The following is a 21648-nucleotide window of genomic DNA, read 5'->3' on the forward strand; positions in this document are numbered from 1 at the left end:
TTTTGATTTTTAACTGAAGACTACTGACAAGCAAGCTCTGCTGTGATGACAGAAGTGCTGAAACATAGATTAAAACCTCTCATTGGATCTGGAGGCAGCTGCCCTATGAATGGCAAAAAAATTCCAACCAAACTATTTGGCATTTGAAGCAATATTTTGTTTTAACTTAATAGAGTTGAAACAATGTATAAATGATTGAATTAAAAAAATTAAATCGAACCACTGCAGTCAAGAATGGATGTGCCTTTTTATAAAAAAATTAAACCAAAATGTAATCTTTTCCTCTTAGAATGATGGATGGCCTCATGTCGAACACGGCATTACCCCCCCTTTTTGCTGACGATGATGTATCAAAGGAGAGTGCAGATCTGACAGTCGATGCAGGGTATGTTAGATACATTCTTACCGAAAGGCACAAAATAATATGCTGTATTTAATTCATTTTCACATGGGAGGATACCAGAGTCTGGAAGGTAATTGGGTAAGCACTGCCTTATTTATTTGTTCCCAACAGTGACCGTTGCTGCAATGTAGTTCAACAGAAGTTAGCAACACCTATTAACCTGCGCGCATTCTCTACAAACACATGCAGTTTATATGTTGGCTGGTGAGTGAACTGTGGAGTTTCAAACAATTAAGCTCCAAGATTTGAGTTAGTTGTTGGCTACAATAGATCAGTGCTGCTGGGGTAACAGAGGACAAAAAAAAAATCCCCTCAATATCTAGAGGTTCACGTTGGGTAAGACGAGATTGGGTTCAGGTGGATTGCTCCTCATAGCCCCTTGATAGCCACTCAGAGATCAATAATAATCAATAATAATTATTTTAGTGATGTATTAGTGAGCACCTGTTGTCATTGGAACTGTACCCCAGAAGAAGTTGAAATGTCTTTGAAACACTAAGGAAGAAAATTGACTCGAATTTATTTTGAGAAGAAGGGAATTAGGGGGCAGGGAAAAAGTTGCACTGCCAGATAGGATTGTACAGAAAGCTTATTTCTGCTCTAGCACACATGCATATTAAACCCCACTACCCCCAGGCCCCTGCCTTAAAGCACTAAGTATGACTCTACAAGCACTAGATGCCATCAGGATCTCACCCCATTGACCCTTCTTCATGAGATAACGTAGACAAACTGCATTAGTGGGCCATTCAAACATGGGCACATCATAAAAGATTAATCCCGTCCTTGCTCAATATGTACACAGTAGCTTGCATTCAGAGGCAGGATAAGAAAGCCGAAGGGAAGATTTTTAAAAATCTTCCCTATCCCAGGGGAGTGTATTGTATTGTCAGTACAGTTATATAACTAGTTAGTAATTGCAGCACAAGCTGCTGGCTTGAAAAGATGCCACATGTTCTCACTTTTTAAATTAACCTGTTTCTACAAAAACAATCTTATTCCATTACATTTTCCATATGTTGATGTTTTTGCCAAAGTTTGATGCTTCACTCTTTTTCTTCTATATTTGTGATAGTAACAAATGTATTAAGCTATGCTTTTTTGATCATTGAAGATGTTGCAAAGGTCTCAGCTTCTGATTAACTCAGTCCAGATCAAGGACTCTTCTCTAATGAATACCAGTGAAGACAATACATCCACACACACAAACCAGGATTTTTAGACATCGGTGTTCATAATGTGAACAGCCATTTTATAAGGGACGGATGTTGCAAATGAATTCCCTTCACCTCATTTAAGCTTAATTTCTACTTCAAAGGTAGCATGTCCAAATGGGAAAAATTGTTGCTTCACTTGTGGAGAATCAGTACAGTCACTGAATATTAGTGTAACAGTATGAATATACTGTAAAAAGATTTGGAGTTAAATGTATATTCTCTAATGTGTAACATATGCAGTTCATCAGTTTAAATCTTCTCATCATCACCACTACCAATGACTGACTTGTAACCAATGGTGCTTCACTTTTGCATTATAAAGTTGAATTAAGGGAATATTATACCAAACTTGCGGCAGTTCCTGTTGGTTCTCCACTACTCTGTGCCACCAGGAGAGTCGCCGATCTGTAGAAACATCAATTTCTAGTTTGTGCAGAAGCCATTGACTTATCAAAGCGCTGATAAAGTACAGTGAAATCACAATGCTTAGATATTTGCTACAATAAATTCATGATGGTCATTGACCTGCACAGAACTCACTAAAGACAGGCTTGTGTGTTTTGTGCACATGCACAGCAGTATGGTCATTAGATTTCAGTGAAGGGTAAATGATTTTCTGAAATTTTCACAGCAAAAATGTTTTTTTTCAATGAAGGATATTGGTGGGTGTGTGAATTGTTTGTACTATATCACTGTGGACTGCAAAAAGCACCCAGCAGTGCAATTACTGATTTTGTCCTTCCGGAGTTGTGGATTATGTCTGGAGAGAGTATTTGAGGTACATAATACCAGGGTGATGTCATGGTGGTTACAGACCTCTCACTGGTAGTGCTGGTGGGAACAATTTGAGATGGGAAACTAAGAGTATTGCATGAGAAGCACACAGACTAAAGTACAGTTTTTTTGCTGTAGCATATTTATGCTAATACGTTAAACAGACCTTGTGACATCAGTGCACTGTATTCTGACCTTCTTTGCACAGCAAACTTTAAAACCTTTTCCTTTCAATGCAGTTTTTCAGGCCCAGAAGGCTCATATAGTTCAGGGGTCTCTCAGTCTCTGAACAATCCAGAGTTTGTGGAGGATCTGTCACAGGTGCAGTTATTACAGAATGAGTCCCCTCAGGCAGCAGACAGCAATGAGCAAAGAAGTGAGGAGGAGGTGAGTGTGGAAACCATCTGTGTTCATCCCTGGGTTGCTAAACCGCACAGTAAAAGCATTGTTTCCTCCGGCACAAGTAACCCTATTTGTTCGTTCCTCACAGAAAATTCACATTTCTTTGGCAATTAATTTGGGTGAATTCAAATTGTCTTTTATGCCTTTTAAGAAAATTTAATTAAGGAATTGAAAAAGGTGAACATGAAATGGAAATAAAGTCAATAAGGAAGATTAAGGAAGGAGACAGGTTGAAGGGATGTAGATAAAGCAGATCGAAGAGCTCTAACAGATTAATTCAGTCTTGTCCAACTTTTTCACTTGCAGGTGCCACACTTCCATTTTTTTTCTCACTCAAGGGACCAATGAACAAATTTTGGAAAGATGAGATTTGGTACAACATTAAACTGAATTTCAACAAAGATTGAGGTATTGCGAAAAGAAACAACTTACTGAGCAAACATAAAGCAAAGTCATAGTGTGTGTGGCAGATTCACTCCCAGCCTCAGGGTTTTTACTCACTCACTCTCATCCACTGTGTATTTGTTGGTGTGTGGTGGTGAGAGTGAGTGAGAAACCTGGGACTGGGAGTAAGGCAGACGTACTCCCTCACTCCACACACACTCTCTCTCTCTCTCTCACACACACAGACTCACTCTTTCTCTCAGTCCCCTTCTCCCCCCACCACGCACACATGCTCTTGCTCATGCTCGCTCGCCCCCTCTCCCTCTCTCTCTCTCACTTCGCCCCACCCTATACACACTCTCACTCTCTTTCTCACTCCCACACACGTACACTCTCTCTCTCTCTCTCTCGCTCCCACATACACAAACTTTCTTTCTCTCTCAAACACACACACTCCCCCACTCACTGTCTCCCCCCCTCACCCCACACACGCACACACGCACTCTTTTCCTCCCCGAGCTCGTGGCACTCTGTCCTCTTCTCCTCCCACCCCATCTGAAAGAAAACCACCTTCTCCCCAGCAAACTCACCACCACTGTTGTTCACTGATCCTCCAATCACAGACTCTTTCTCTCCCACAAATGCGGGTGAGGAATAGCCTGTGATTGGAAGAGCAGCCTCTTGCAAAATCTTCCACTCCAGCTTACCGGAATGACCGGCATTTTGAAAACTGACTCCGGGAGCCACATAGAAGGGCTTCGTGGGCCACGTCCGGCCCGTGGGCCGCTTGTTGGACAAGCCTGGGATTAACTTAATATTCCAGGCAAATCACATACTAAGAATGGGTTGGTAACAGGACCAGCTTACATTTATATAGTGCCTTTAACATAATAAAACTTCCAAGACACTACACAGGCACCAAGCCACATGAGGAGATATTGGGTCAGATGACCAAATGCTTGGTCAAAGAGATGGGTTTGAAGGAGCGTCATAAAGGAGGAAAGTGAGGTAGAGAGGTGTAGAGACCTTAGAGCCCAGATTTCTTTAATATTTTTGCTTCCCTCCAATTTCCTCCCCAAAATTCTGTCTCATACTTCGATTGTGGTTCCAGCAGTAACATCTGTCCTTTTGTACCTCACCCAAGTTGCTGTGTTTTAATCCTTGTGACCTGGCACCGATACGTGGACATTCTTCAGTGGGAGTGGCTGGACAGTGATCGAATACAGGAAACCAGGCTGGCTGTTTGCCTTCCTCCTGTTACATGGGCACACTATGCCTGTGAGAAGCATCCTTATTATTGTTCTGGCTGAAATCAGTTGACTCAACACAAACTTAAGAATCAAATGGACCTCCCTGGCTTTAGTGCACCTCATTATTATACCAGCCAGTGCAATTACCAGTTACTTGTATATTTCGCTGTGCAAAGATTCACCTTTTTTGATTCAAGGAGGTTGTTGCTAGATGTCCAGCTTTAATTCTGTAAAATGGCTCATTATAATTTTTCCAAGAAGGATGTGTTTCAAGTTTTGAGCAAAAATTGCTTAAGGCTTTTCAATCCCATTAGATGTTTAAATAATTTTCATTCCCAAATTTTCTACCATTCTCTCCCAGAATTACTACATGGTGTGCCAAGGTGATTTGAAAAAAAAATCAATTTAGCTCAGTGATGTTGAGGCCAGTTGTAGAGCTTCAGTGCTGCCTTGCTGAGAACAACTACCTCACAGGCCAGGAATCAGACCAACAACCTTCCAGACTGTATGGCTCATTACCAAGTGGCATATTTACCATGTAATATGGGGAGGTAGTTTTTTTCCTGATTACTTGCATCCCTGCACAATTTCCAAAACAAGATGGGCTAACTAGCTTTTATGTTGGCAGCTAGGAGTGCTACGGATGGATTTTCTCCCTCTAAGTAAGTGAATTGCCACAGGCTCAGCCAAGTGGAGAACTCTTGGCTCTGTGATTCAAATGAATTATTTGGGACACTGGGAGCTGGACACTGGGACCTCTGTTGGAATCCAACTGAGACCGGTGGGATGAAAGCCTCTTTCTCCTAGCTGTAAGAATTAAAAGTTCCAATCATGCTAATATAAAACTCTCCCTAGTTTGGCATTAAATTAACAATCTTTTGTCAGAGAGGCCAGTAGCTGTTTGCTGCAAAATATTGCACATTGGTACAATCGGATTGGATCTGAGGCACATCTCTCTACAATCCGCTGTGCCTTACCTGACTTGTGAGTATTCAATGTTGCCACTTTGTGCCTGAAATAGATATTGTTCTGTTCCCCAGTATTGATGTCCTTTACATCGATGAATGCAAAATTCACACCGGAAAAGAGCCACATTAATTCATTGTGTATTCAAAGCAGTTAAATCAGCAAGAAAGAGCAATGATGAACATTTCAAGTATTGTACACTGTAAGCCTTTTGTCGTTCAGTACAGTGCACGCCTTTGTGTTTAAAATCACATTGGTGACCTTATGGTTTTCACTCTGGTTATCTTTCTTTTATGTCTAGAGACAAGGTAATATATTAGCTGTCTACCAACATTATTATGTGTAACGTAATAGCCAGCTTTGTGGTTAGAGTGAGATTGGGAAAATTTCAAATATCGTTTCAAAGACGGGTGCAAAAGTGAATCAATCACGATCTTACGTAGGAGACGATCCTCCTCTCTGCGGGGAGCGTAAAGTAAAATGTCTGAAAAATTACATTTTGGTCATAGTTTGGGTTATTTTGCAAAGCTATACATATGTTTGTAATGCACACACTATTTAGCAAAACATTTAAATGTTGTAAATATTTCTATTCTTTAAAGACGGTGGCTTCTTTCAAATGCCACAGCTGCCTTCCAGTGCTTTGCCCAATTGTCATTTTCCCTATGGCAGTGTATATGGCATGTGATTGAACAGTGGGCAATGCCACCGATGAGGCGAATACCCTTCTCACTCAGCATTTCCAGAATGGTTGGCACATAGCAATCAGCAATGGGAACTCTAGCTCCCTTGCCTCCCGCCTTCCCTAGAATGCCCAGGTTACCTCTACCAACTAGGTTAAGATCAGCCAACTCAGCTGAATTTGAGACATTCTTATTTCTATAACTTGGTGCTATACCAGGCAGTGTCTTTAGCAGGATGTTGTATATGTTAAAATGTTTTATCTACTCTATAGTTTGTTCAGAAAGTGAGCTGGACAATGGAGTATTGTGACTGCAAAGATTGAAATGTTTAATCCAATAAGTAACTGAACATCTTTGAATACCAGGTTGGGTTTGATCCATTCCAGCTTCAGTAATCTTTCTGTGGTCGCAGTGGTTTTGACTTGAAATAAGTTAAGCTGCCATTTTGAATGGAACGGCAAGCTGAATAAGTGAATGGAAAAATAGAGGTGATCCAGCTGGTGAAGGACAAATCATAATCCAAGATGCACATGGGTTGGTTTATTTTTTAATGGGGTTTGAGTGTTGAGCTACAGCTTGCAATGTGGTGTACGATGTTGGGAACTTTCAGAGTGCCTTCTGCTGGCTTTCAGCCTTTCTTTGTATTGTTGAGCAGAAAACTGCCAAGAAAGGGGGCTGGCCCAAAGGAAGGAAAAGGAAAAAAGCAACCAAGGACAGCAATGCGCCAAAAGCTCCATTGACTGGATATGTGAGATTCCTCAACGAACGTCGGGAACAGCTTCGAGCACAGCGGCCGGATGTTCCCTTTTCCGAAATCACCAGAATGTTAGGCAATGAGTGGAGTAAACTGCCTGCGGATGATAAGCAGGTACTGAGAGGCTGGATTGGACAATTGTAACTAACGGTGGATGCCTTCAGAATTCCCACAACTGCAGGATCTCCTCTGAGTATAGATACAATCTTGTAATACTTACTTGTAGTAGCAGAGCTTTAATGTGACATGATCCGCAGAGCTTGCATGAACTTGTGAGGTAGGTGGCCTGAAGATCTAATCCGTTGGTGGAGCAGTGTGCTGTGCCACAAATCTCCAGCCTGATTTCCCCTCCATGGTAAACTCTCATTCTAATATTTATGCGGTAAAGCTGTTTTTCATTCCCATTTCTCCCCCACGACCCCCCCCCCCCACACACACACACACACGCAAAAATATGAGGGCCATGAGTAAAGAACCGGGGGCCATTTTTGGGCACAGCAGCAAGACGGAGAAGATGAGAGAAATTGGAGAGCCGCAATTAGATGATGGGGGTTTTGAGAGCTTCAAGGGTGTTGAGAGGAGTGAGAAGGAAAACAGGGGTTAGCATGTCCTTTGCAGTGGTTGGAATTAAATAAAGACCTTCCTTTGGGAATCATTGATCTGCAGCAGGTTATATGTTGGTACAAGGGCACATTGTACCCTCAAAGTGGCCTGTCTGCTTGCATTTGTCAATAAAGATGCCTATAGTAATGAAAGTTACTGGGGAATTGATTTGGTTCATTATGATTCTTTAGTGTAATCACACTCTTGTAGAAATCATGCATGAACCAAGCAGAGATTGCTGTGAGTGCACTGTGTGTACACTTATAATCACCGTGTGCCTTTATGAATACTCAATTTGTCTGTCTGTGGTTGCTCTGTGTTGTTGCTTTCTCGGTGAATATATGATCAGTTTGTGTTCTCTGCTTGACTCCAACACTGTAAATTCCAAATGCATCCCATCCCTATAACCCTTTGTGTTTCTAATCAGTCTGCTCTGTCTATCCAGCATTATTTAGATGAGGCAGAGAGAGACAAAGAGCGTTACATGAAGGAGCTGGAGCAGTACCAACAGACCGAAGCTTACAAACGGTTCAGCCAGAAAGCAGATGACAAACGGCACACAAAAGGGCTTAGCCAAGGTAAAAGTAGGGAGGCTTGTCACTCACTGAAATGTTGTCAGCAGTTTCATCACGGGTACAACTGGCTCCGTAAAATCTGAAATTTAGTTTTCTTTGCTCCTCTCGTTGAGTTTCCTTATGCCTGACTTCTGCACGACTCGAAGGCATTTTTACATGAAACGAGTAAAGGCAACTTCAGACACAACTCTCCCTCAGTTGGCTGCATCCCAAAATATAAAGATCAGGTTCAGAGAACCAACTTTTTCTGTGTTCAGGAGAGAAGGATAAAATTAACCAAAAGAAAACGTTATATTTTATCCTCTAACTTAAACCGGTTAGTAAACTGAGCTTAAGGTCTCATATTGTCAATGGGTTGATTCCTCTGAGTACTAACACAAATGGCATGTTATCATTTTTTTTATATCTCCCCTGTCCTTTAGATGAAGGATCCCGAGCTAATAACATTCCTGTTGCTGAGGTAGGACTGCAAATTTATTACTTTTACCAGCACAAGCTTAGAAACGATGAATATATATATATAAAAAAAAACACACCTAGAAAACGGAATGGATTTGCCTTTATTGTTATTTGAATAAAATAGAATCATAGATTGGATAAAGCACATATGGAGGCCATTCAGCTTGCCATGTCCATGCTAGCTTTGTACAAGAGCATCTTACCTAGTCCCACATCCTTGCCTTTTCCTTGCAAATCTTTTCTCTTCAGATAATTATCCAGTTCTCCTGAAGGTCTCAATTGAATCTGCCTCCACTGCACTCTCAGGCAGTGCATTCCAAATCCTAACAACTCACTGAGTAGAAGGTTGTTTTTCATGGTTGTTTTTTGACAACCACCTTTAATCAGTATCCTCTGGTTCTTGATTCTTCCACCAGCGGGAACAGTTTCTCCTTATCTACTGTGTCCACACCCCTCATGATTTTGAATACCCCAATCAAATCTCCTGTTAATCTTCTGTTCTCCAAGCAGAACAACCACCACTGAGGGCAGTGGTGGGGATGGTGCCTCTGCAATTGACCACAATAACAGTATTTTTTTGCTGGCTTCTTTTACTGAAGGCACTGGATTACAGTTCCACAGGCAGCATCAGTCTTCCGGTACCAATTCCAATAGACTGTTCTTCATACACAAGCTCAGAGGATAAGTGCAAGCAGTTAATACGACTGTGGAGGCATAATAGCCACAAACAACCTTTCTTTCATCTGACATCCACACATGTGTCCTTTCCAACTTGGACCACTGGATAACCAAGTTGATTTTCCTAGTGCAGGAAGCTGAAGCTAATTGCAGTGCTGCTCGCATTGCTCTAGCTAAAAACCGAGAATCAGTCCTGGTCTTAATGGTTTGAGGACTACACTGGGCAGAGCGTGTCTTTGTTGTTTAAGCACCTGAGATCTCTAGTTTTTCTTTTCTTTCTCTGTATGGACATGCCTGGGCTTCTGACAGCACAGTTGTGATCAGCATAGAGTCTTAATACTCCATCTCCACTCCTACGTCATTTATTCTGCCGCTGAAACCCACATCCACCCTTTTGTTACCTCCAGACTTGACTGTTCCAATACTTTCCTGGCCCAGACCCATCTTCCACCCTCCATAGACTTGAGCTCATCCAAATCACTACTGCCCATATCCTAACTTGCACCAACTCCTGCTCACAACACTCTGAATGGGAAACACACAGTTGCACCATAACACTAATCACAACTCTGGTTGCTGACCTAAAGTCCACTGACTCCTTGAATTAAAAAGTTTCACCCTCATCTTCTTGCCCTTCCCTATACTGTAACCTCCTTCAACCTTACAATTCTCCGAGAACTCTTCACTCCTCCAATTCTAGCCTCTTGTGAATTTTCCTCTTCATGCACGATTATTTATGGTGCTAATTCAAGACCGGATTATAATCTTTAAATTTCCTTGTGAACCGTGAGCATTAGAAAGAAATTTCTGAGATTCCTTAAGTCATGAATGAATCATGAAGTGTTAACAACACTGCTCATTTCACCATAACCACACCTGAAGAATCACTTACGAATGAGGTACTGGTGTGACATAAATATTAGTTTCTTAAATCAGATGCAGTTACTCTATAATAATGTAAAGAAAAATATTCATTTGTATTGGCCCATGTGAAATAGTTAAAACATCACCTTTTCCCAAAAACAAATGAGGGGGAGGGGCAATGGTTGTTATTGTGTCTTAAGTTTTAATGTTACCTTATTAATATTAAGAAATTAATTGATAAGGTGAGGTCTTCACACTATAAGCAGAGAAATAAATTCAAAACATGGATTTTATGTTTTTAAGTATACTTTGTGGGTCAGTTTACCATTTGGAATTTCTAGCAGGGCACTCATTAAAAACAGACCGGTAACAACTCGAGGAACAGACTCAATGACTCGCAGAATCCTTCCAATGAATCCTTTCAAGCAGGGGGTGGTTTGGTGAAATGTTACATTCCATCTGTATGCTGCAGCGCTCTCAGCCATGATCGCAGCTGGTGGATGAAGAATGGAGATTGTGAAAAAAGCAAGAAAATGTAGCCAAATTATAAAGGAATTCAACTTTGTAAGTTTGTAAGAAATTGGAACAGGAGTAGACCATTCAGCCCCTCGAGCCTGCTCTGCCATTCATTAGATCATGGCTGATGATCTTGTGTTTCGATTTCCACATTCCCACCTAACCCCGATAATATTAGACTCTTGTTAGGCAAGGGAATCAATCTACCTCTGCCTTAAAAATGTAAGAACATAAACAGATCAATGGTGACTTGTACAAATGACTTGTGTGTTTACAAATAGCTGACAAATTTATTCCACTGAATTTTCCTTCATTTAGAAGAAAATGTTTGCTCTACGGATCAGAAGTAGGATCCACATTTCCTAGAATGATGTGGTTAGAGGTTTAAAGAAAGCCCTATGGACTGTAAGGTTGGCTTTCACTAACTTGGAAGTGACAGTGCTCCACAGGGAGATGTGCTATTTCCTTGAAATAAGAAATAGGAATTGCTTTTCATTCATTATGGTGACATCTTGAAATGATGTTCTGGATTGAGGTTCATTGAATGCTATTATTTGCCAGAACTGCTGTTGCAGGAATAAACAGTAGAATGTTTGCCAGTTTACAAAGTGGAATGATATGGTCCCATTCGTTTCCCCATAGGTTAGATTTGTGCGTTTTTTTGTGTGTTTTGCATTTGGGTCAGGGCTAGCTTTATCAGTAAATATTAAGACTGTGTATCCCACGCAATTGCAAACAGCCCTGAACAGATTTAATGGTAGGTCATTTTTAACGGTAATAGTTGATAACTGATCATTTTGTCAACTGTTTTTACATTTCATAATGCAAATATGCCTTTCAACAATCATACATATGCAGATTTGACTAAGTAGATAGTATTTATTCTAGTAAAATGTAAGGGCCCCTACAAGGCAAAACTGCTTCTAATAACCAGCTCTGAAACCTTTTGGAATTTAGTCGCGACTCTGTGTCTAGTAGCTCCCCTGGTAGCTTAGTAAGCTTAAGTCCTGTGAGTAATTGAGCCATACAGACCAGCAAAGCCCTAGGTTCCATGCACAGTCTTTGCTTAGTTAACTGATCCCAACTAGGGCAACAGCAGGTATGCATCAGCTATCCCTGGAAGAACGATTAATAAACAATCAGCCAGGAATTGCATTTCTGATTACTGCCGAATGACTACAGCTGGAAAGTGAATTTTGGGTAAGGTCTGAATAAGATTTGACTGCTATGCCCTCCATGGTCAACCAGCTCACAATTTCTAATTGATCAAACAGTAGACTACTACAGCATAAGTCAGTTCCTGCAGGGGAGCAGAAAATTAGCACAAACAATTAAGGGGAGCGAGGGGAAAAGGATTGTTTGTGGAGGCTTGTTGCCTCCAGTGACAATTCTTTCTCCTCTAACTTGCCTCTTTTGGAAGTCACTGCTGCCTAATAGCTTTGTCAGAAGAATGGGAACACCCAGGAAACAGTAATCTGCTTCCAACTGTTGGTCCTTTCTGAAACCCTCTATTAGAGTGTACCCAGAAATAGCCTGTGATGATTTGCCTTCTGCGCAGTTTGTTTCTTTGCTTCCTATTCATGTGACTCCTTTCCCTGACCACTTACATAGATCAAAGACTCTCCGTGTGGATCAGGGGCTGGCGTTAACCTTGGCCGAGGCAGCCTTTGGGAATATGAACATTAGTTGTACCGTACCAGGGCAAGGCAACAGGATTGTGGTAGCAAAGCCTGAGAACAGATTAACTAGCCCAACCTTTCATCCAAGTTGATATTTAATTATGAAAGTTTTGTTATTAGAGCTCACCATCTAGCTGTGCTGACAATTTGCTGACAGCTATCAATGGTGCTGCTTTTAACTAAAATACTGGAGGCAGTGTACCGAAAAAGAATTGTTTTGATGAGAGGGGAAGAAAATGTTTAAAAGTCTAAGCTGTACGTTAACATGTATATATTGGGACTGTTTTCTTTGGCGAGGAGAAGCATGAAGAGAGATTTGATAAAGGTATTCAAAATCATGAGAGGTCTGGCCAGTGTAGTTAGGGGAAAACTGTTCCCAGTCATGAACGACTGAAGAGTAAGAGGACACAGATTTAAAGTAATTGGCAAAAGAAGCAAAAGCGGCACGAGGAAGAACTTTCACGCAGTGAGGGTTCGGTCTAGAATTCACTGCCTGGGAGTGCAGTGGAGGCAGGTTTAATCAAGGCATTCAAAAGGGAGTTAGACTCTCATCTGAAGAGAAAGAATGTGCAGGGTTACGGGGAGAAGCTGGGGAAATAGCATTAGGTGAATTGCTCATTTGGATGGCTAGTGCAGACATGATGGGCCGAATGGCCTCCACCTGCGCTATAACAATTCTGTGAAAACACAACAATCTCTTTCATCAGACAAATCTGTATCTTCCTTATCTTTGCCTTTAAATAGATTTTTGATTTATCTTTGCTATAAAGCATTGTTTATGTCCCTGTTTGCGTTCCTCTGGTTTTGTAGCCTGTGGGACACAAAGTGAAATGTACCTTCATCGAGAGATGCAATGAAAGAAAAGCAACCCCCAAAGGCCAGCAGTAGTGACTATGCCATTCAGTGGAGCTCTAATATAGTTAATGGCACAGCGTTGCTGAATTGTGCCATGGGAGAATGGCAAATGGGATGTCAAGGACTTCCTGAGCAGTTCGCAAGTCACTCTTGCATACTTCCTGGAAAGCCTATCACTGAGTAACATAAGCAGAGCTTGGGAGAAGATATATTCTATTCCAGCACATGGTGGGGGTGAGGTGAGGGCAAGAGAAAATAATTTGTCTCAAAAAATGTAGTAAATATCTTTACAACAATACCTGTGGGATTTGTTCCAGTGTATTTTTGTAGAAAGTTGTTTGATTTGATTTCTGTCTGATGACGCGCTTGGGCTCTTGGTAACATGCATAGGTAAAAAGGAGGGAAGAATGGTAGATTTTTCTAGACATATAGAAAACGGATGGTGATTCTGCATTTTTTTTACAAAAGCAGGGTGAGCTGAAGGATCGATCTGTGTTGGACATTCCTATTTTCTCTGAGGAATTTTTAGACCACAGCAAAGGTAGGAAGAGCCAATGTAAATATTATAGTGCAGGGTATTTAATTATGGGAAAAATAACATCAAAGCCTCACACAGAAATAAATCAAAGTTGAAACATTGAAACTGCTCATTTGGCCCTACTTATCTGTGTCGGCGAGCAAGTAGTTCTAATCACGTTTACCCTCCGTGTTACAGTAGCCCTTCAATTCCTTTTCATACATCAAACTATCCGATCTAATCTTAAGTTGAGTTTCTGCTTCAACCATTAACCCTACAAGTTAATTCCACAGCCTCACAACTCTTTATTTGCAGAAGTTTCTCCTGCTCTCTGTTCTAAACAATTCACATTTAATCTTGGATGTATCCCCTTTTTCTTGACCCCTCAGCTGCAGTTTGCGTCTATCTACCCTGTCCCATCTTACATAACTTTAAACATTTTTATTATATTACCTCATTCTAATGAAAAATGACAGGACTTTTAAGTTTCTCTTTACATTTGTATTTCCTCTTGCTAGACAGTATCTGTGTTGATTTGAATAGTACCCTCTCTAAAGTTTCAATATCCTGCTCAATACTGCATACAGTACTCTGACTGAGGTGCTATTAAGGTTTTATATAGGCTCATCGTTATATCTTGGCTTTTATATTCTGTGCTTATTGAGATAAAGCCTAGAATTAAATTAGCTTTTTTTGTTCTGTGCACTTTTATCCCTAAGTTCCTCTACTCATCCACACCACCGAATTCAGTATAATTACTGTTGTTAATGCATGGGAGATCTGCTTGTTTTCATTACTTTCTTGTGTGTTGTAGTTTGAATCCCCAATATAAAACTCAATCATTTTGTTTTTCTTGAATTGCAGCTCGAGAAAGGGAGCTCCGGCAGCTGAGGAAGTCCAATATAGAGTATGAAGAAAGAAATGCAGCCTTACAGAAACATGTGGAGAGCATGAAAACAGCAGTTGAGAAGCTAGAAATTGATGTGATGCAAGAGCGAAACAGGAACGTTGTCCTTCAGCAGCACTTAGATACCCTACGGCAGGCACTGACATCAAGTTTTGCCACTGTACCATTGCCAGGTACTTCAGCCTTTGTGTTTTTAGTACAGTAGACTTTTAACGTTTAACGGTGAAAATATTTCCAAGCCAGGCTTTTCCAAAAACAGAAAATAAGCATAACAAGCATCCTTCATGCCTGATCCATGTTCCGATTGCTATGAAGAGGTGCCATGATAAGGCTGCACATAAGAGAGAGGCAAAATGAACAAGCTCGAGCATTACAGTTTGGATATTCTATGTAAGAGTGAAGACAGTCCATTTATGTGGATTCTCCAGACTGATCCATTGGTATTTCAACCCCAGCGGTATGCTGAGGATGTACTCCTTGAAGAATGAAGTTAGTATAACTCATTGAAGACTAATGTTGCGGTTTTAGCAGAGTGAAGAATCTAATCTGATGGCTCAGTTGTTGAACTGAGCCATACAGAGTGGGAAAGTCTCCAAGTTCAATCTCCAGTCTGAAACAGAGACAGATATTGTGGCACTACAGTTGGGCCTTTATATACCTATACGAGTGAGGGGTAAGAAAATAAGGCCAATTGTTGCTGCTGACTACCAACCAAAGATTCCTGCTGGAAAGTGCATGTGAACATATGGTTCAGACAAAGACAGCAACAGGCGTGCTTATCCAGGCTTGCACAAGTAGAATAGTCACTTGGGCACAATATCAAAAAGCTGCCCTTTTTCAAGGAAGCAACCTAATAGGAATAAACACCTTCAGAATAAGAAAGAGAGAAAACGGGCAGCCAAAAAAAAACACGGTGCTTGTTAACAAAGCTCACCTAATCATAGGATGTTGTCTGTTGTCATGTGGTTGATCTCCTTTTCGTAAATTAGAAATACCCATTGATAAAATATTATAACAGTCCAGGCAGCTTTGCTAGAATTATGTTGAAACCAAGGTCTGATTTAGATTATCGAGGATCCTTTATACTTTGAAAGTCGCAGGAATAATTGGACTTCATGATTGCACTGGGAATGGATGTTATATATCAAGTGTCTGTAATGGTGCCAAGATTTCCTAAGGTGACTAACCCAATCTCAACGGAGCTGCACATTCAAAGGTAGAAACGAACAGAGTATATTTACTGCCAGTAGATTGCTGCCACATCAGACTAAACTTTGTGTTGTTGATTTTTTTAAAAATTCATTTATGGAATGTGAGCCAGCATTTATTGCCCATCCCTAATTGCCCTTGAGAAGGTGGTGGTGAGCTGCCTTCTTGAACTGCTGCAGTCCCTGTGCTGTAGGTACACCCACAGTGCTGTTGGGGAGGGAGTTCCAGGGTTTTGACCCAGTGACAGTGAATTAACAGCGATATAGCTCCAAGGTGAGTGGTTTGGAGGGGAGCTTCCATTTGGTGGTGTTCCCATGTATCTGCTGCCCTTGTCATTTTAGATGGTAGTAGTCGTGGGCTTGGAAGGCGCTGCCTAAGGAGCCTTAGTGAATTTTTATAGTGCATCTTGTAGATGGTACACACTTCAGCCATTGTTCATCAGTGGTGGAAGGTGTGAATGTTTGTGGAAGCGGTGCCAATCAATTGGACTGCTTTGTCCTGATGTTAACAAGGGTGGCAGCTAGTGGGTTGTAAAGAAACTTGCTTCTCCGGGCAATATTCTAAAAAATAGTGAAGGCAATAGGGGTGTATGTGCTTTCCTGCAGAGTATCAAAATGCCACTCCAGATTCTCGCCATGATTTCATAAAAGCAGGTCTCCAACCTCAACTAATGGGGAGGGTAATAGAAGGAATACCATCTCTATGCACAACCCAACTACTATATTAGGAGTGATTCTGCTAAGAATTATAGAGTTGAAAGGTTCTATATTGTATGCTTGCTTGTTTTGTTAGGAACATAGGAACAGGAGAAGGCCTTTCAGCCCGTCGACCCTGCTCCACCATTCAATACAATCAAAGCTGATCAAACACTTCAATGCCTTTTACCCACACTATCTCCATAACCCTTTACGTTATTGTTAACCAGAAATCTATCAATCTCTACCTTAAACATACTGAGCTTCCACAGCCCTCAGGGATAGAGAATTCCAAAGGTTCACAACCTTCTGAATAAAGAAATTTCCCCTCATCTCGGTCTAAGTGGCTTCCCCTTTATTTTCTCCTCTCCTGAAGGTGTAAATATAGTTGGGTACCTCAAGTGCCAACAGGGCAATTCTCCAGGTGTGAAGCTTAGAGTGTATCAGGTTAAAACCAGATCGTATTTCCATCAGGTACCCATGCAGAATGATTTTTCTGCTGGGAACGTGTGAACACAGGAGGGAACAGGATGTTAAGCTAGTTAGGCTTGAGCTCGGATAGTTAAATATTCTGTAAATACTCATTAGAGAATGACCATCTGGAGGAGGTAACAGAGGGTATCTCAACAGGATCTAAAGCTTTTAGGAGAAGGAATGCAGAGGCAATTGACAAATGAACAACACTGGCCTGTTTCTGATACTTTTGTAATCCTATAAGTGGAAGTTTCCCCCATTTTTTTTGCAGGTTCTGGGGAGACACCCACTCTGGAAACCATTGATTCCTACATGAGGAAATTACACAGTATTATTCTATCCAACCCTCAAAATAATGAGAATCTCATTGCCACAGTACGTGACTTAGTAAGCCGACTTGACAGGTGAGGAGACAATATTCAGTATCAAAGAGCACTTTTTGTGCTGACCCTTCAGAATGCTTTGTGAGAGTATTGGCAGCTATTGGGGAATCTCCATGTTCAGCAATTATGAGACCTAATTTGATTTTCAAAACTATCCACACTGAGGTGTTTGCAGTGTACTATTTCTACAGTGATTAAGGGCTGTGGGGCAGTGTGGTGCAACATGGGATGACAATTATATTTTAGATACAACATGAGAGCTCCAAAAGATGATTATCATGTATGATGCGTCAATAATCAATGGGCAGAAACCAAGGACACTGACCAGATAAACCCCTCTCCCCCCCCCCACCCGGCCCTGAGCCTTTAAGAATAAAGTACTTTATTTGCAACAATCTCCTTGATATTTCCCATTTCAACTTCCACCCCTAATATGATGATTGCAGATTAACTCAAGAGTGCAACCCTCAGAAGGTTGAAAGTTTGAGCTCTGGGACTCCTTTCCAAGCCCTGAAATCTATTGAGTTACAAAGATGCTGGAGGTTTGATTAAGGTAGTTTTACTGCATGTATTTCTATTTTTCTCGCATTCCCCTCAAAAAAAATATTATTGGCCATCAATTGAAAACCATGTTTAATGTAAGAGCAGCTAGCAGCTTTTTGTATAAATCAAGTGTTGTACACTTACCAGAATGGTACATAATTGCTAAAATAAAAGAAACACAGAACATGCTATGGGCTATCTGGAAATTCCAATTGACAGTATGCTCATGTACGATGATTGGCAATCTGTGGCTTGTGCAATGTCACAATGGTCACAATCCAGGAACTCCCTCCCTAACAGCACCATAGGTGTACCTACACCAAATGGACAGCAGAGGTTCACCACCACCTTGTCAAGGACAATTAGCAATGGACAGTAAATGCTGGCCTTGGCAGCAACGCCCATATTCCACAAATGAATTTTAAAAAATAAGCCTGGCGGAATCGAGAATAGGAACTGTGGGATTGAACATCAAAATAGGGTTTTACAGGTTCCTTTTGTAAGGCCACCCTAACATGGCTGATGTCTGCTTGTGTTCTTTTTTAAATGCATTACTTGAAACCATGGGAACTTCAAAAACCCACAAATTCCCTGGATGAGGTATAACATGACTTCTGACACCTATGGGAACTTGACCCCTGCAAAAAAATTGATTCCATCATGGGAGGGGGTTGTAGAAAAGGAGAAATTGTTCGGTGGTTGTGGGGGAGACATGGTTAATGGACTCTAAACGCAACAACATAAAATTGTTTTAAAATTTAATATCTGTTTGTTTTCAAAGTGTTGCCTGATCGGGGCTGAAACCAGATATAAAGGGGAAAAATGTTGGATAATTAACCAGAAAGGTTTTAATATCCAATATTCCAATTCTGACTAGATTATGAAAGCTTTTCAGGTTATAATTCTTCATGAACCAACATTTTTTAAATTCAAGTTGTCTTTTTCTCTCTTCCCTTTCCTCTTGCCCCCATATCCAGTTGAGATGGTGATTGATTCTGAAGGCATCAGCACTTGTTCACACAGCTGGAGCAGTCTGAAATGGAAGGTGCCACTTAGACTTGCAAAGGGAATAAAATGGCAGCTACTGACTGAGGCCTTGGAGTTCAGCCTGCCCTGGAGAAGAATTGTTCCTAACTGCAGGTCCCCTCCCATTTCTAATGAGCTGAAAGCCTACCGTCCTACAAGGAACTGTTGTGTTGCCTCTTGTTAGCTGGAAGCATGGTGTCTTCTACTTCTTTCAATGGGTGGCTAAAGCCAAATGTTCCTGTACTATTTGTGTGAAGCCTTCTCTTGTGACATTGGAGGCCTTGGGTGCCCATTCATCAAATTTATCTATTCAATAGCTTTTTTAAAAAAAATGACTCTTTGTTTTCCCTCTTCTGCCCTAAAAGTGGCAACATGTACATAGAAACAAGCTTCTGGATGAAGCTGGTTTTTAATGATTTTAATTGATGATGTTTAGAAATACTGACAATTACCAAGCCTAAAACTTATTAAATAAATTGACCAAGTGCCCTGGTGGTTGAATTGGCCAGCTTAGAACTGAGTCAGACAGAATAGGGAAGTTCCAGATTCAATTCCTGTTCTGTGCTGGCTTCTCTCATCTCAGCTAAGTACGTCAGCTCTCCTAAGTGCGAGAGGGGGAAAATTGTCCAGAGTTCACACTTCTGATTGCTGTCCAGTCATTTCTGCTTGAAAGCATATGTTTGGTAAAGGAAAATATCAGCTTTGATGCCTCCCTCAGTGAGATAGGCAATAACTTGCTAGAAAGTACCTGGTCAGTGAGGATTGAATCTAACTCAATCTACCAGTAGAATAGTTTGCTAAAACTCAAAGTTAGGCTCATGTATAAAGAAGAAAATATGGGCCTGATAATAGGGTGTCTATGGAACCATGCCTCAGCAACACTTCCAGATGAGGAGAGAAAACTGAAAATGTCTTACATTCTTTGTAGTGTATTGAACCCAAAATTAGATTGAATTGGTGCAAATTGCATTGTATTGAAATCATGAACTCCAGTTAAATGAACCGGGGAATACATTCATTTTGTGGTGCTTTAACCACATAATTGTTGAGACTGCGGCATAACCCCAGAGAATACACTCCTAGACTTGTCTGTCATTTCAAGTGAGGCTGGTTTATTTTCAATGCTCTTGGGTTTCCGGGTGAGAGGCAGTGAATTCTATTGCATCTGTTGAATTTGGGACTAATTGCTTAATCTGTTTAATGTAGGGAAAGGCTGAAATAATAACAGTGGGACCTCTTCACTTCTGCTCAGGTGTGTTTGAATCAGAGCCAAAGTGGACCCTATTTTCTAGGTGGATCTGGTTTATGCAGTATCAGTGGTTTGGGTGCGTTATGCTGAATCTCAGGTTGTGCCTATTGTTTCAAAACCACACCAACCTCTGCAATGTTTAACCAATGTATGTGACTAAGTACCAGAAGTTCTTTGAGTATTTTGGAATATAATTCTCTGGTGGAACTTTTACCCTTAAAGAATAGACCATCTTCACCCCTGAACTGGGGAGGAAGTGGCTTATTCCTACGTGCTATCCAGTGATGATCTTCATTAGAAAAATGCACATGTGGATATCATGTCAATATAGAATTGGATTCTTGTCATATGGCCTCCTCCATATTAATATAAAGGAGTGAAACACTGATTTATCTGGGTGCAGTTCCATAGGTGTCCAGGTAACCTCTGGAAGCTCAAACTTGGCAAATTTTAGAGATGCTCCAGCTGGTCTTCAGGAAAAAACTTGGGTTCCCATTTCCTCATCACAATCCAGCAACACATTCTGAAAGTATTTCTGCTAATTGAGGGTAGGGTTGAACCTAGTTTCTTAGTCTAATAGCCCACTGATGCTCACTGTGTATGCTTTTATATGAAGACCATTCCGATGGTCACCATTACCAATGGAAGTCATTGCTTAGGTAAGGGAGAAAAAATACTTCTAACAATGTAAGATTTTCTGCTAGGTTTACTGGTGTAGTGAATGCCTGGAAATCTGAAGTGTTCTCCATCTGATGCTTCACCCCTTTTTACGCATAAAAATGTGCAGAAACTTAACTCTCCTCTTGCAAAATTCTGATTGTCCTCTCCTGCATACACATTTGAGAATACACTGCTACACTAAATGAGAAGAATGAATTTGTCAGTCTCACACAATGTCCTTAACAATTTCTGCTCTTTTTCCTGCAACTCCATCTTTTCTTGTTTACGGATGGTTTAATCCTCTGAAGACTGGGTTGTATGTTTTTGTTTGAACATAGATTAATTTGTATTCTTAAAAACTGCAAACCTTTAAGGGTCAAGCCACAAAATTTCCATTTGCAGAAACACTGTGATCTCTTACTGTTTTGATAAACTGTCTCCTGAAGGCTGTTGGAAACACGGTCTGATCTAAACCAACGCCAGTAGACATGATGGTAATTAAGAGAATAGTCCAGAATGTTCTGCAGTGGTACAGATGTTCTTTCAAGCTGTTAACTGATAGAGCAATTTATGCATACAGAGATTGCATTTTGAAGGAGTTACAGTGTAACTGCAGTTAAAAATGAAAACTATTAAATATTTATGAAAGTTGAGCACTGTTATGTGTATGTGTTTTAAAAATGTCCATGTCACCCCAAGGACAAGATATGGTCACAACAAATCCATTTTGATTTTTTTTTTAGGAATTTTGCTAATTCTTGTAATCCTCCCCAACAGAGAGAATTGATGATAGACATATCTATCCCTGTGAAAAATAACGTGGAATAATTTAAGAACCGCTTCAAGGATTTTTATGAGGAGTTCCAGCCAAGTTGCAGAGGGGATAACCCACATTTTGTTTGAAGTTTTTTTTAAAGAAATTG

General features: G+C 40.7%; 1 protein-coding gene across 6 annotated transcripts in view; it reads left to right on the forward strand.

The window, feature by feature from the left end:
• hmg20a (high mobility group 20A) overlaps nucleotides 1-21376 on the forward strand; it is a 46859-nt gene extending 25483 nt beyond the window's left edge. For 2 of the 6 annotated variants that reach the window (XM_041178386.1, XM_041178385.1), the window contains exons 2-11: nucleotides 290-385; nucleotides 2634-2781; nucleotides 6735-6947; nucleotides 7882-8014; nucleotides 8434-8471; nucleotides 13531-13603; nucleotides 14444-14659; nucleotides 17136-17268; nucleotides 17694-17800; nucleotides 18768-21376. In XM_041178386.1, the coding sequence (XP_041034320.1) occupies nucleotides 291-385; nucleotides 2634-2781; nucleotides 6735-6947; nucleotides 7882-8014; nucleotides 8434-8471; nucleotides 13531-13603; nucleotides 14444-14659; nucleotides 17136-17268; nucleotides 17694-17799 (1155 nt within the window). In that variant the 5' untranslated portion in view covers nucleotide 290 and the 3' untranslated portion in view covers nucleotide 17800; nucleotides 18768-21376. Of the gene's footprint in view, nucleotides 1-289; nucleotides 386-2633; nucleotides 2782-6734; nucleotides 6948-7881; nucleotides 8015-8433; nucleotides 8472-13530; nucleotides 13604-14443; nucleotides 14660-17135; nucleotides 17273-17693; nucleotides 17801-18767 lie in introns of those variants that run through there. The other 4 variants (XM_041178387.1, XM_041178389.1, XM_041178388.1 and 1 more) reach the window with 4 other exon arrangements.
• Nucleotides 21377-21648: the final 272 nt, after the last annotated feature.

This window comes from Carcharodon carcharias, chromosome 32 (assembly GCF_017639515.1).
Source record: "Carcharodon carcharias isolate sCarCar2 chromosome 32, sCarCar2.pri, whole genome shotgun sequence".
NCBI lineage: Eukaryota > Metazoa > Chordata > Chondrichthyes > Lamniformes > Lamnidae > Carcharodon > Carcharodon carcharias.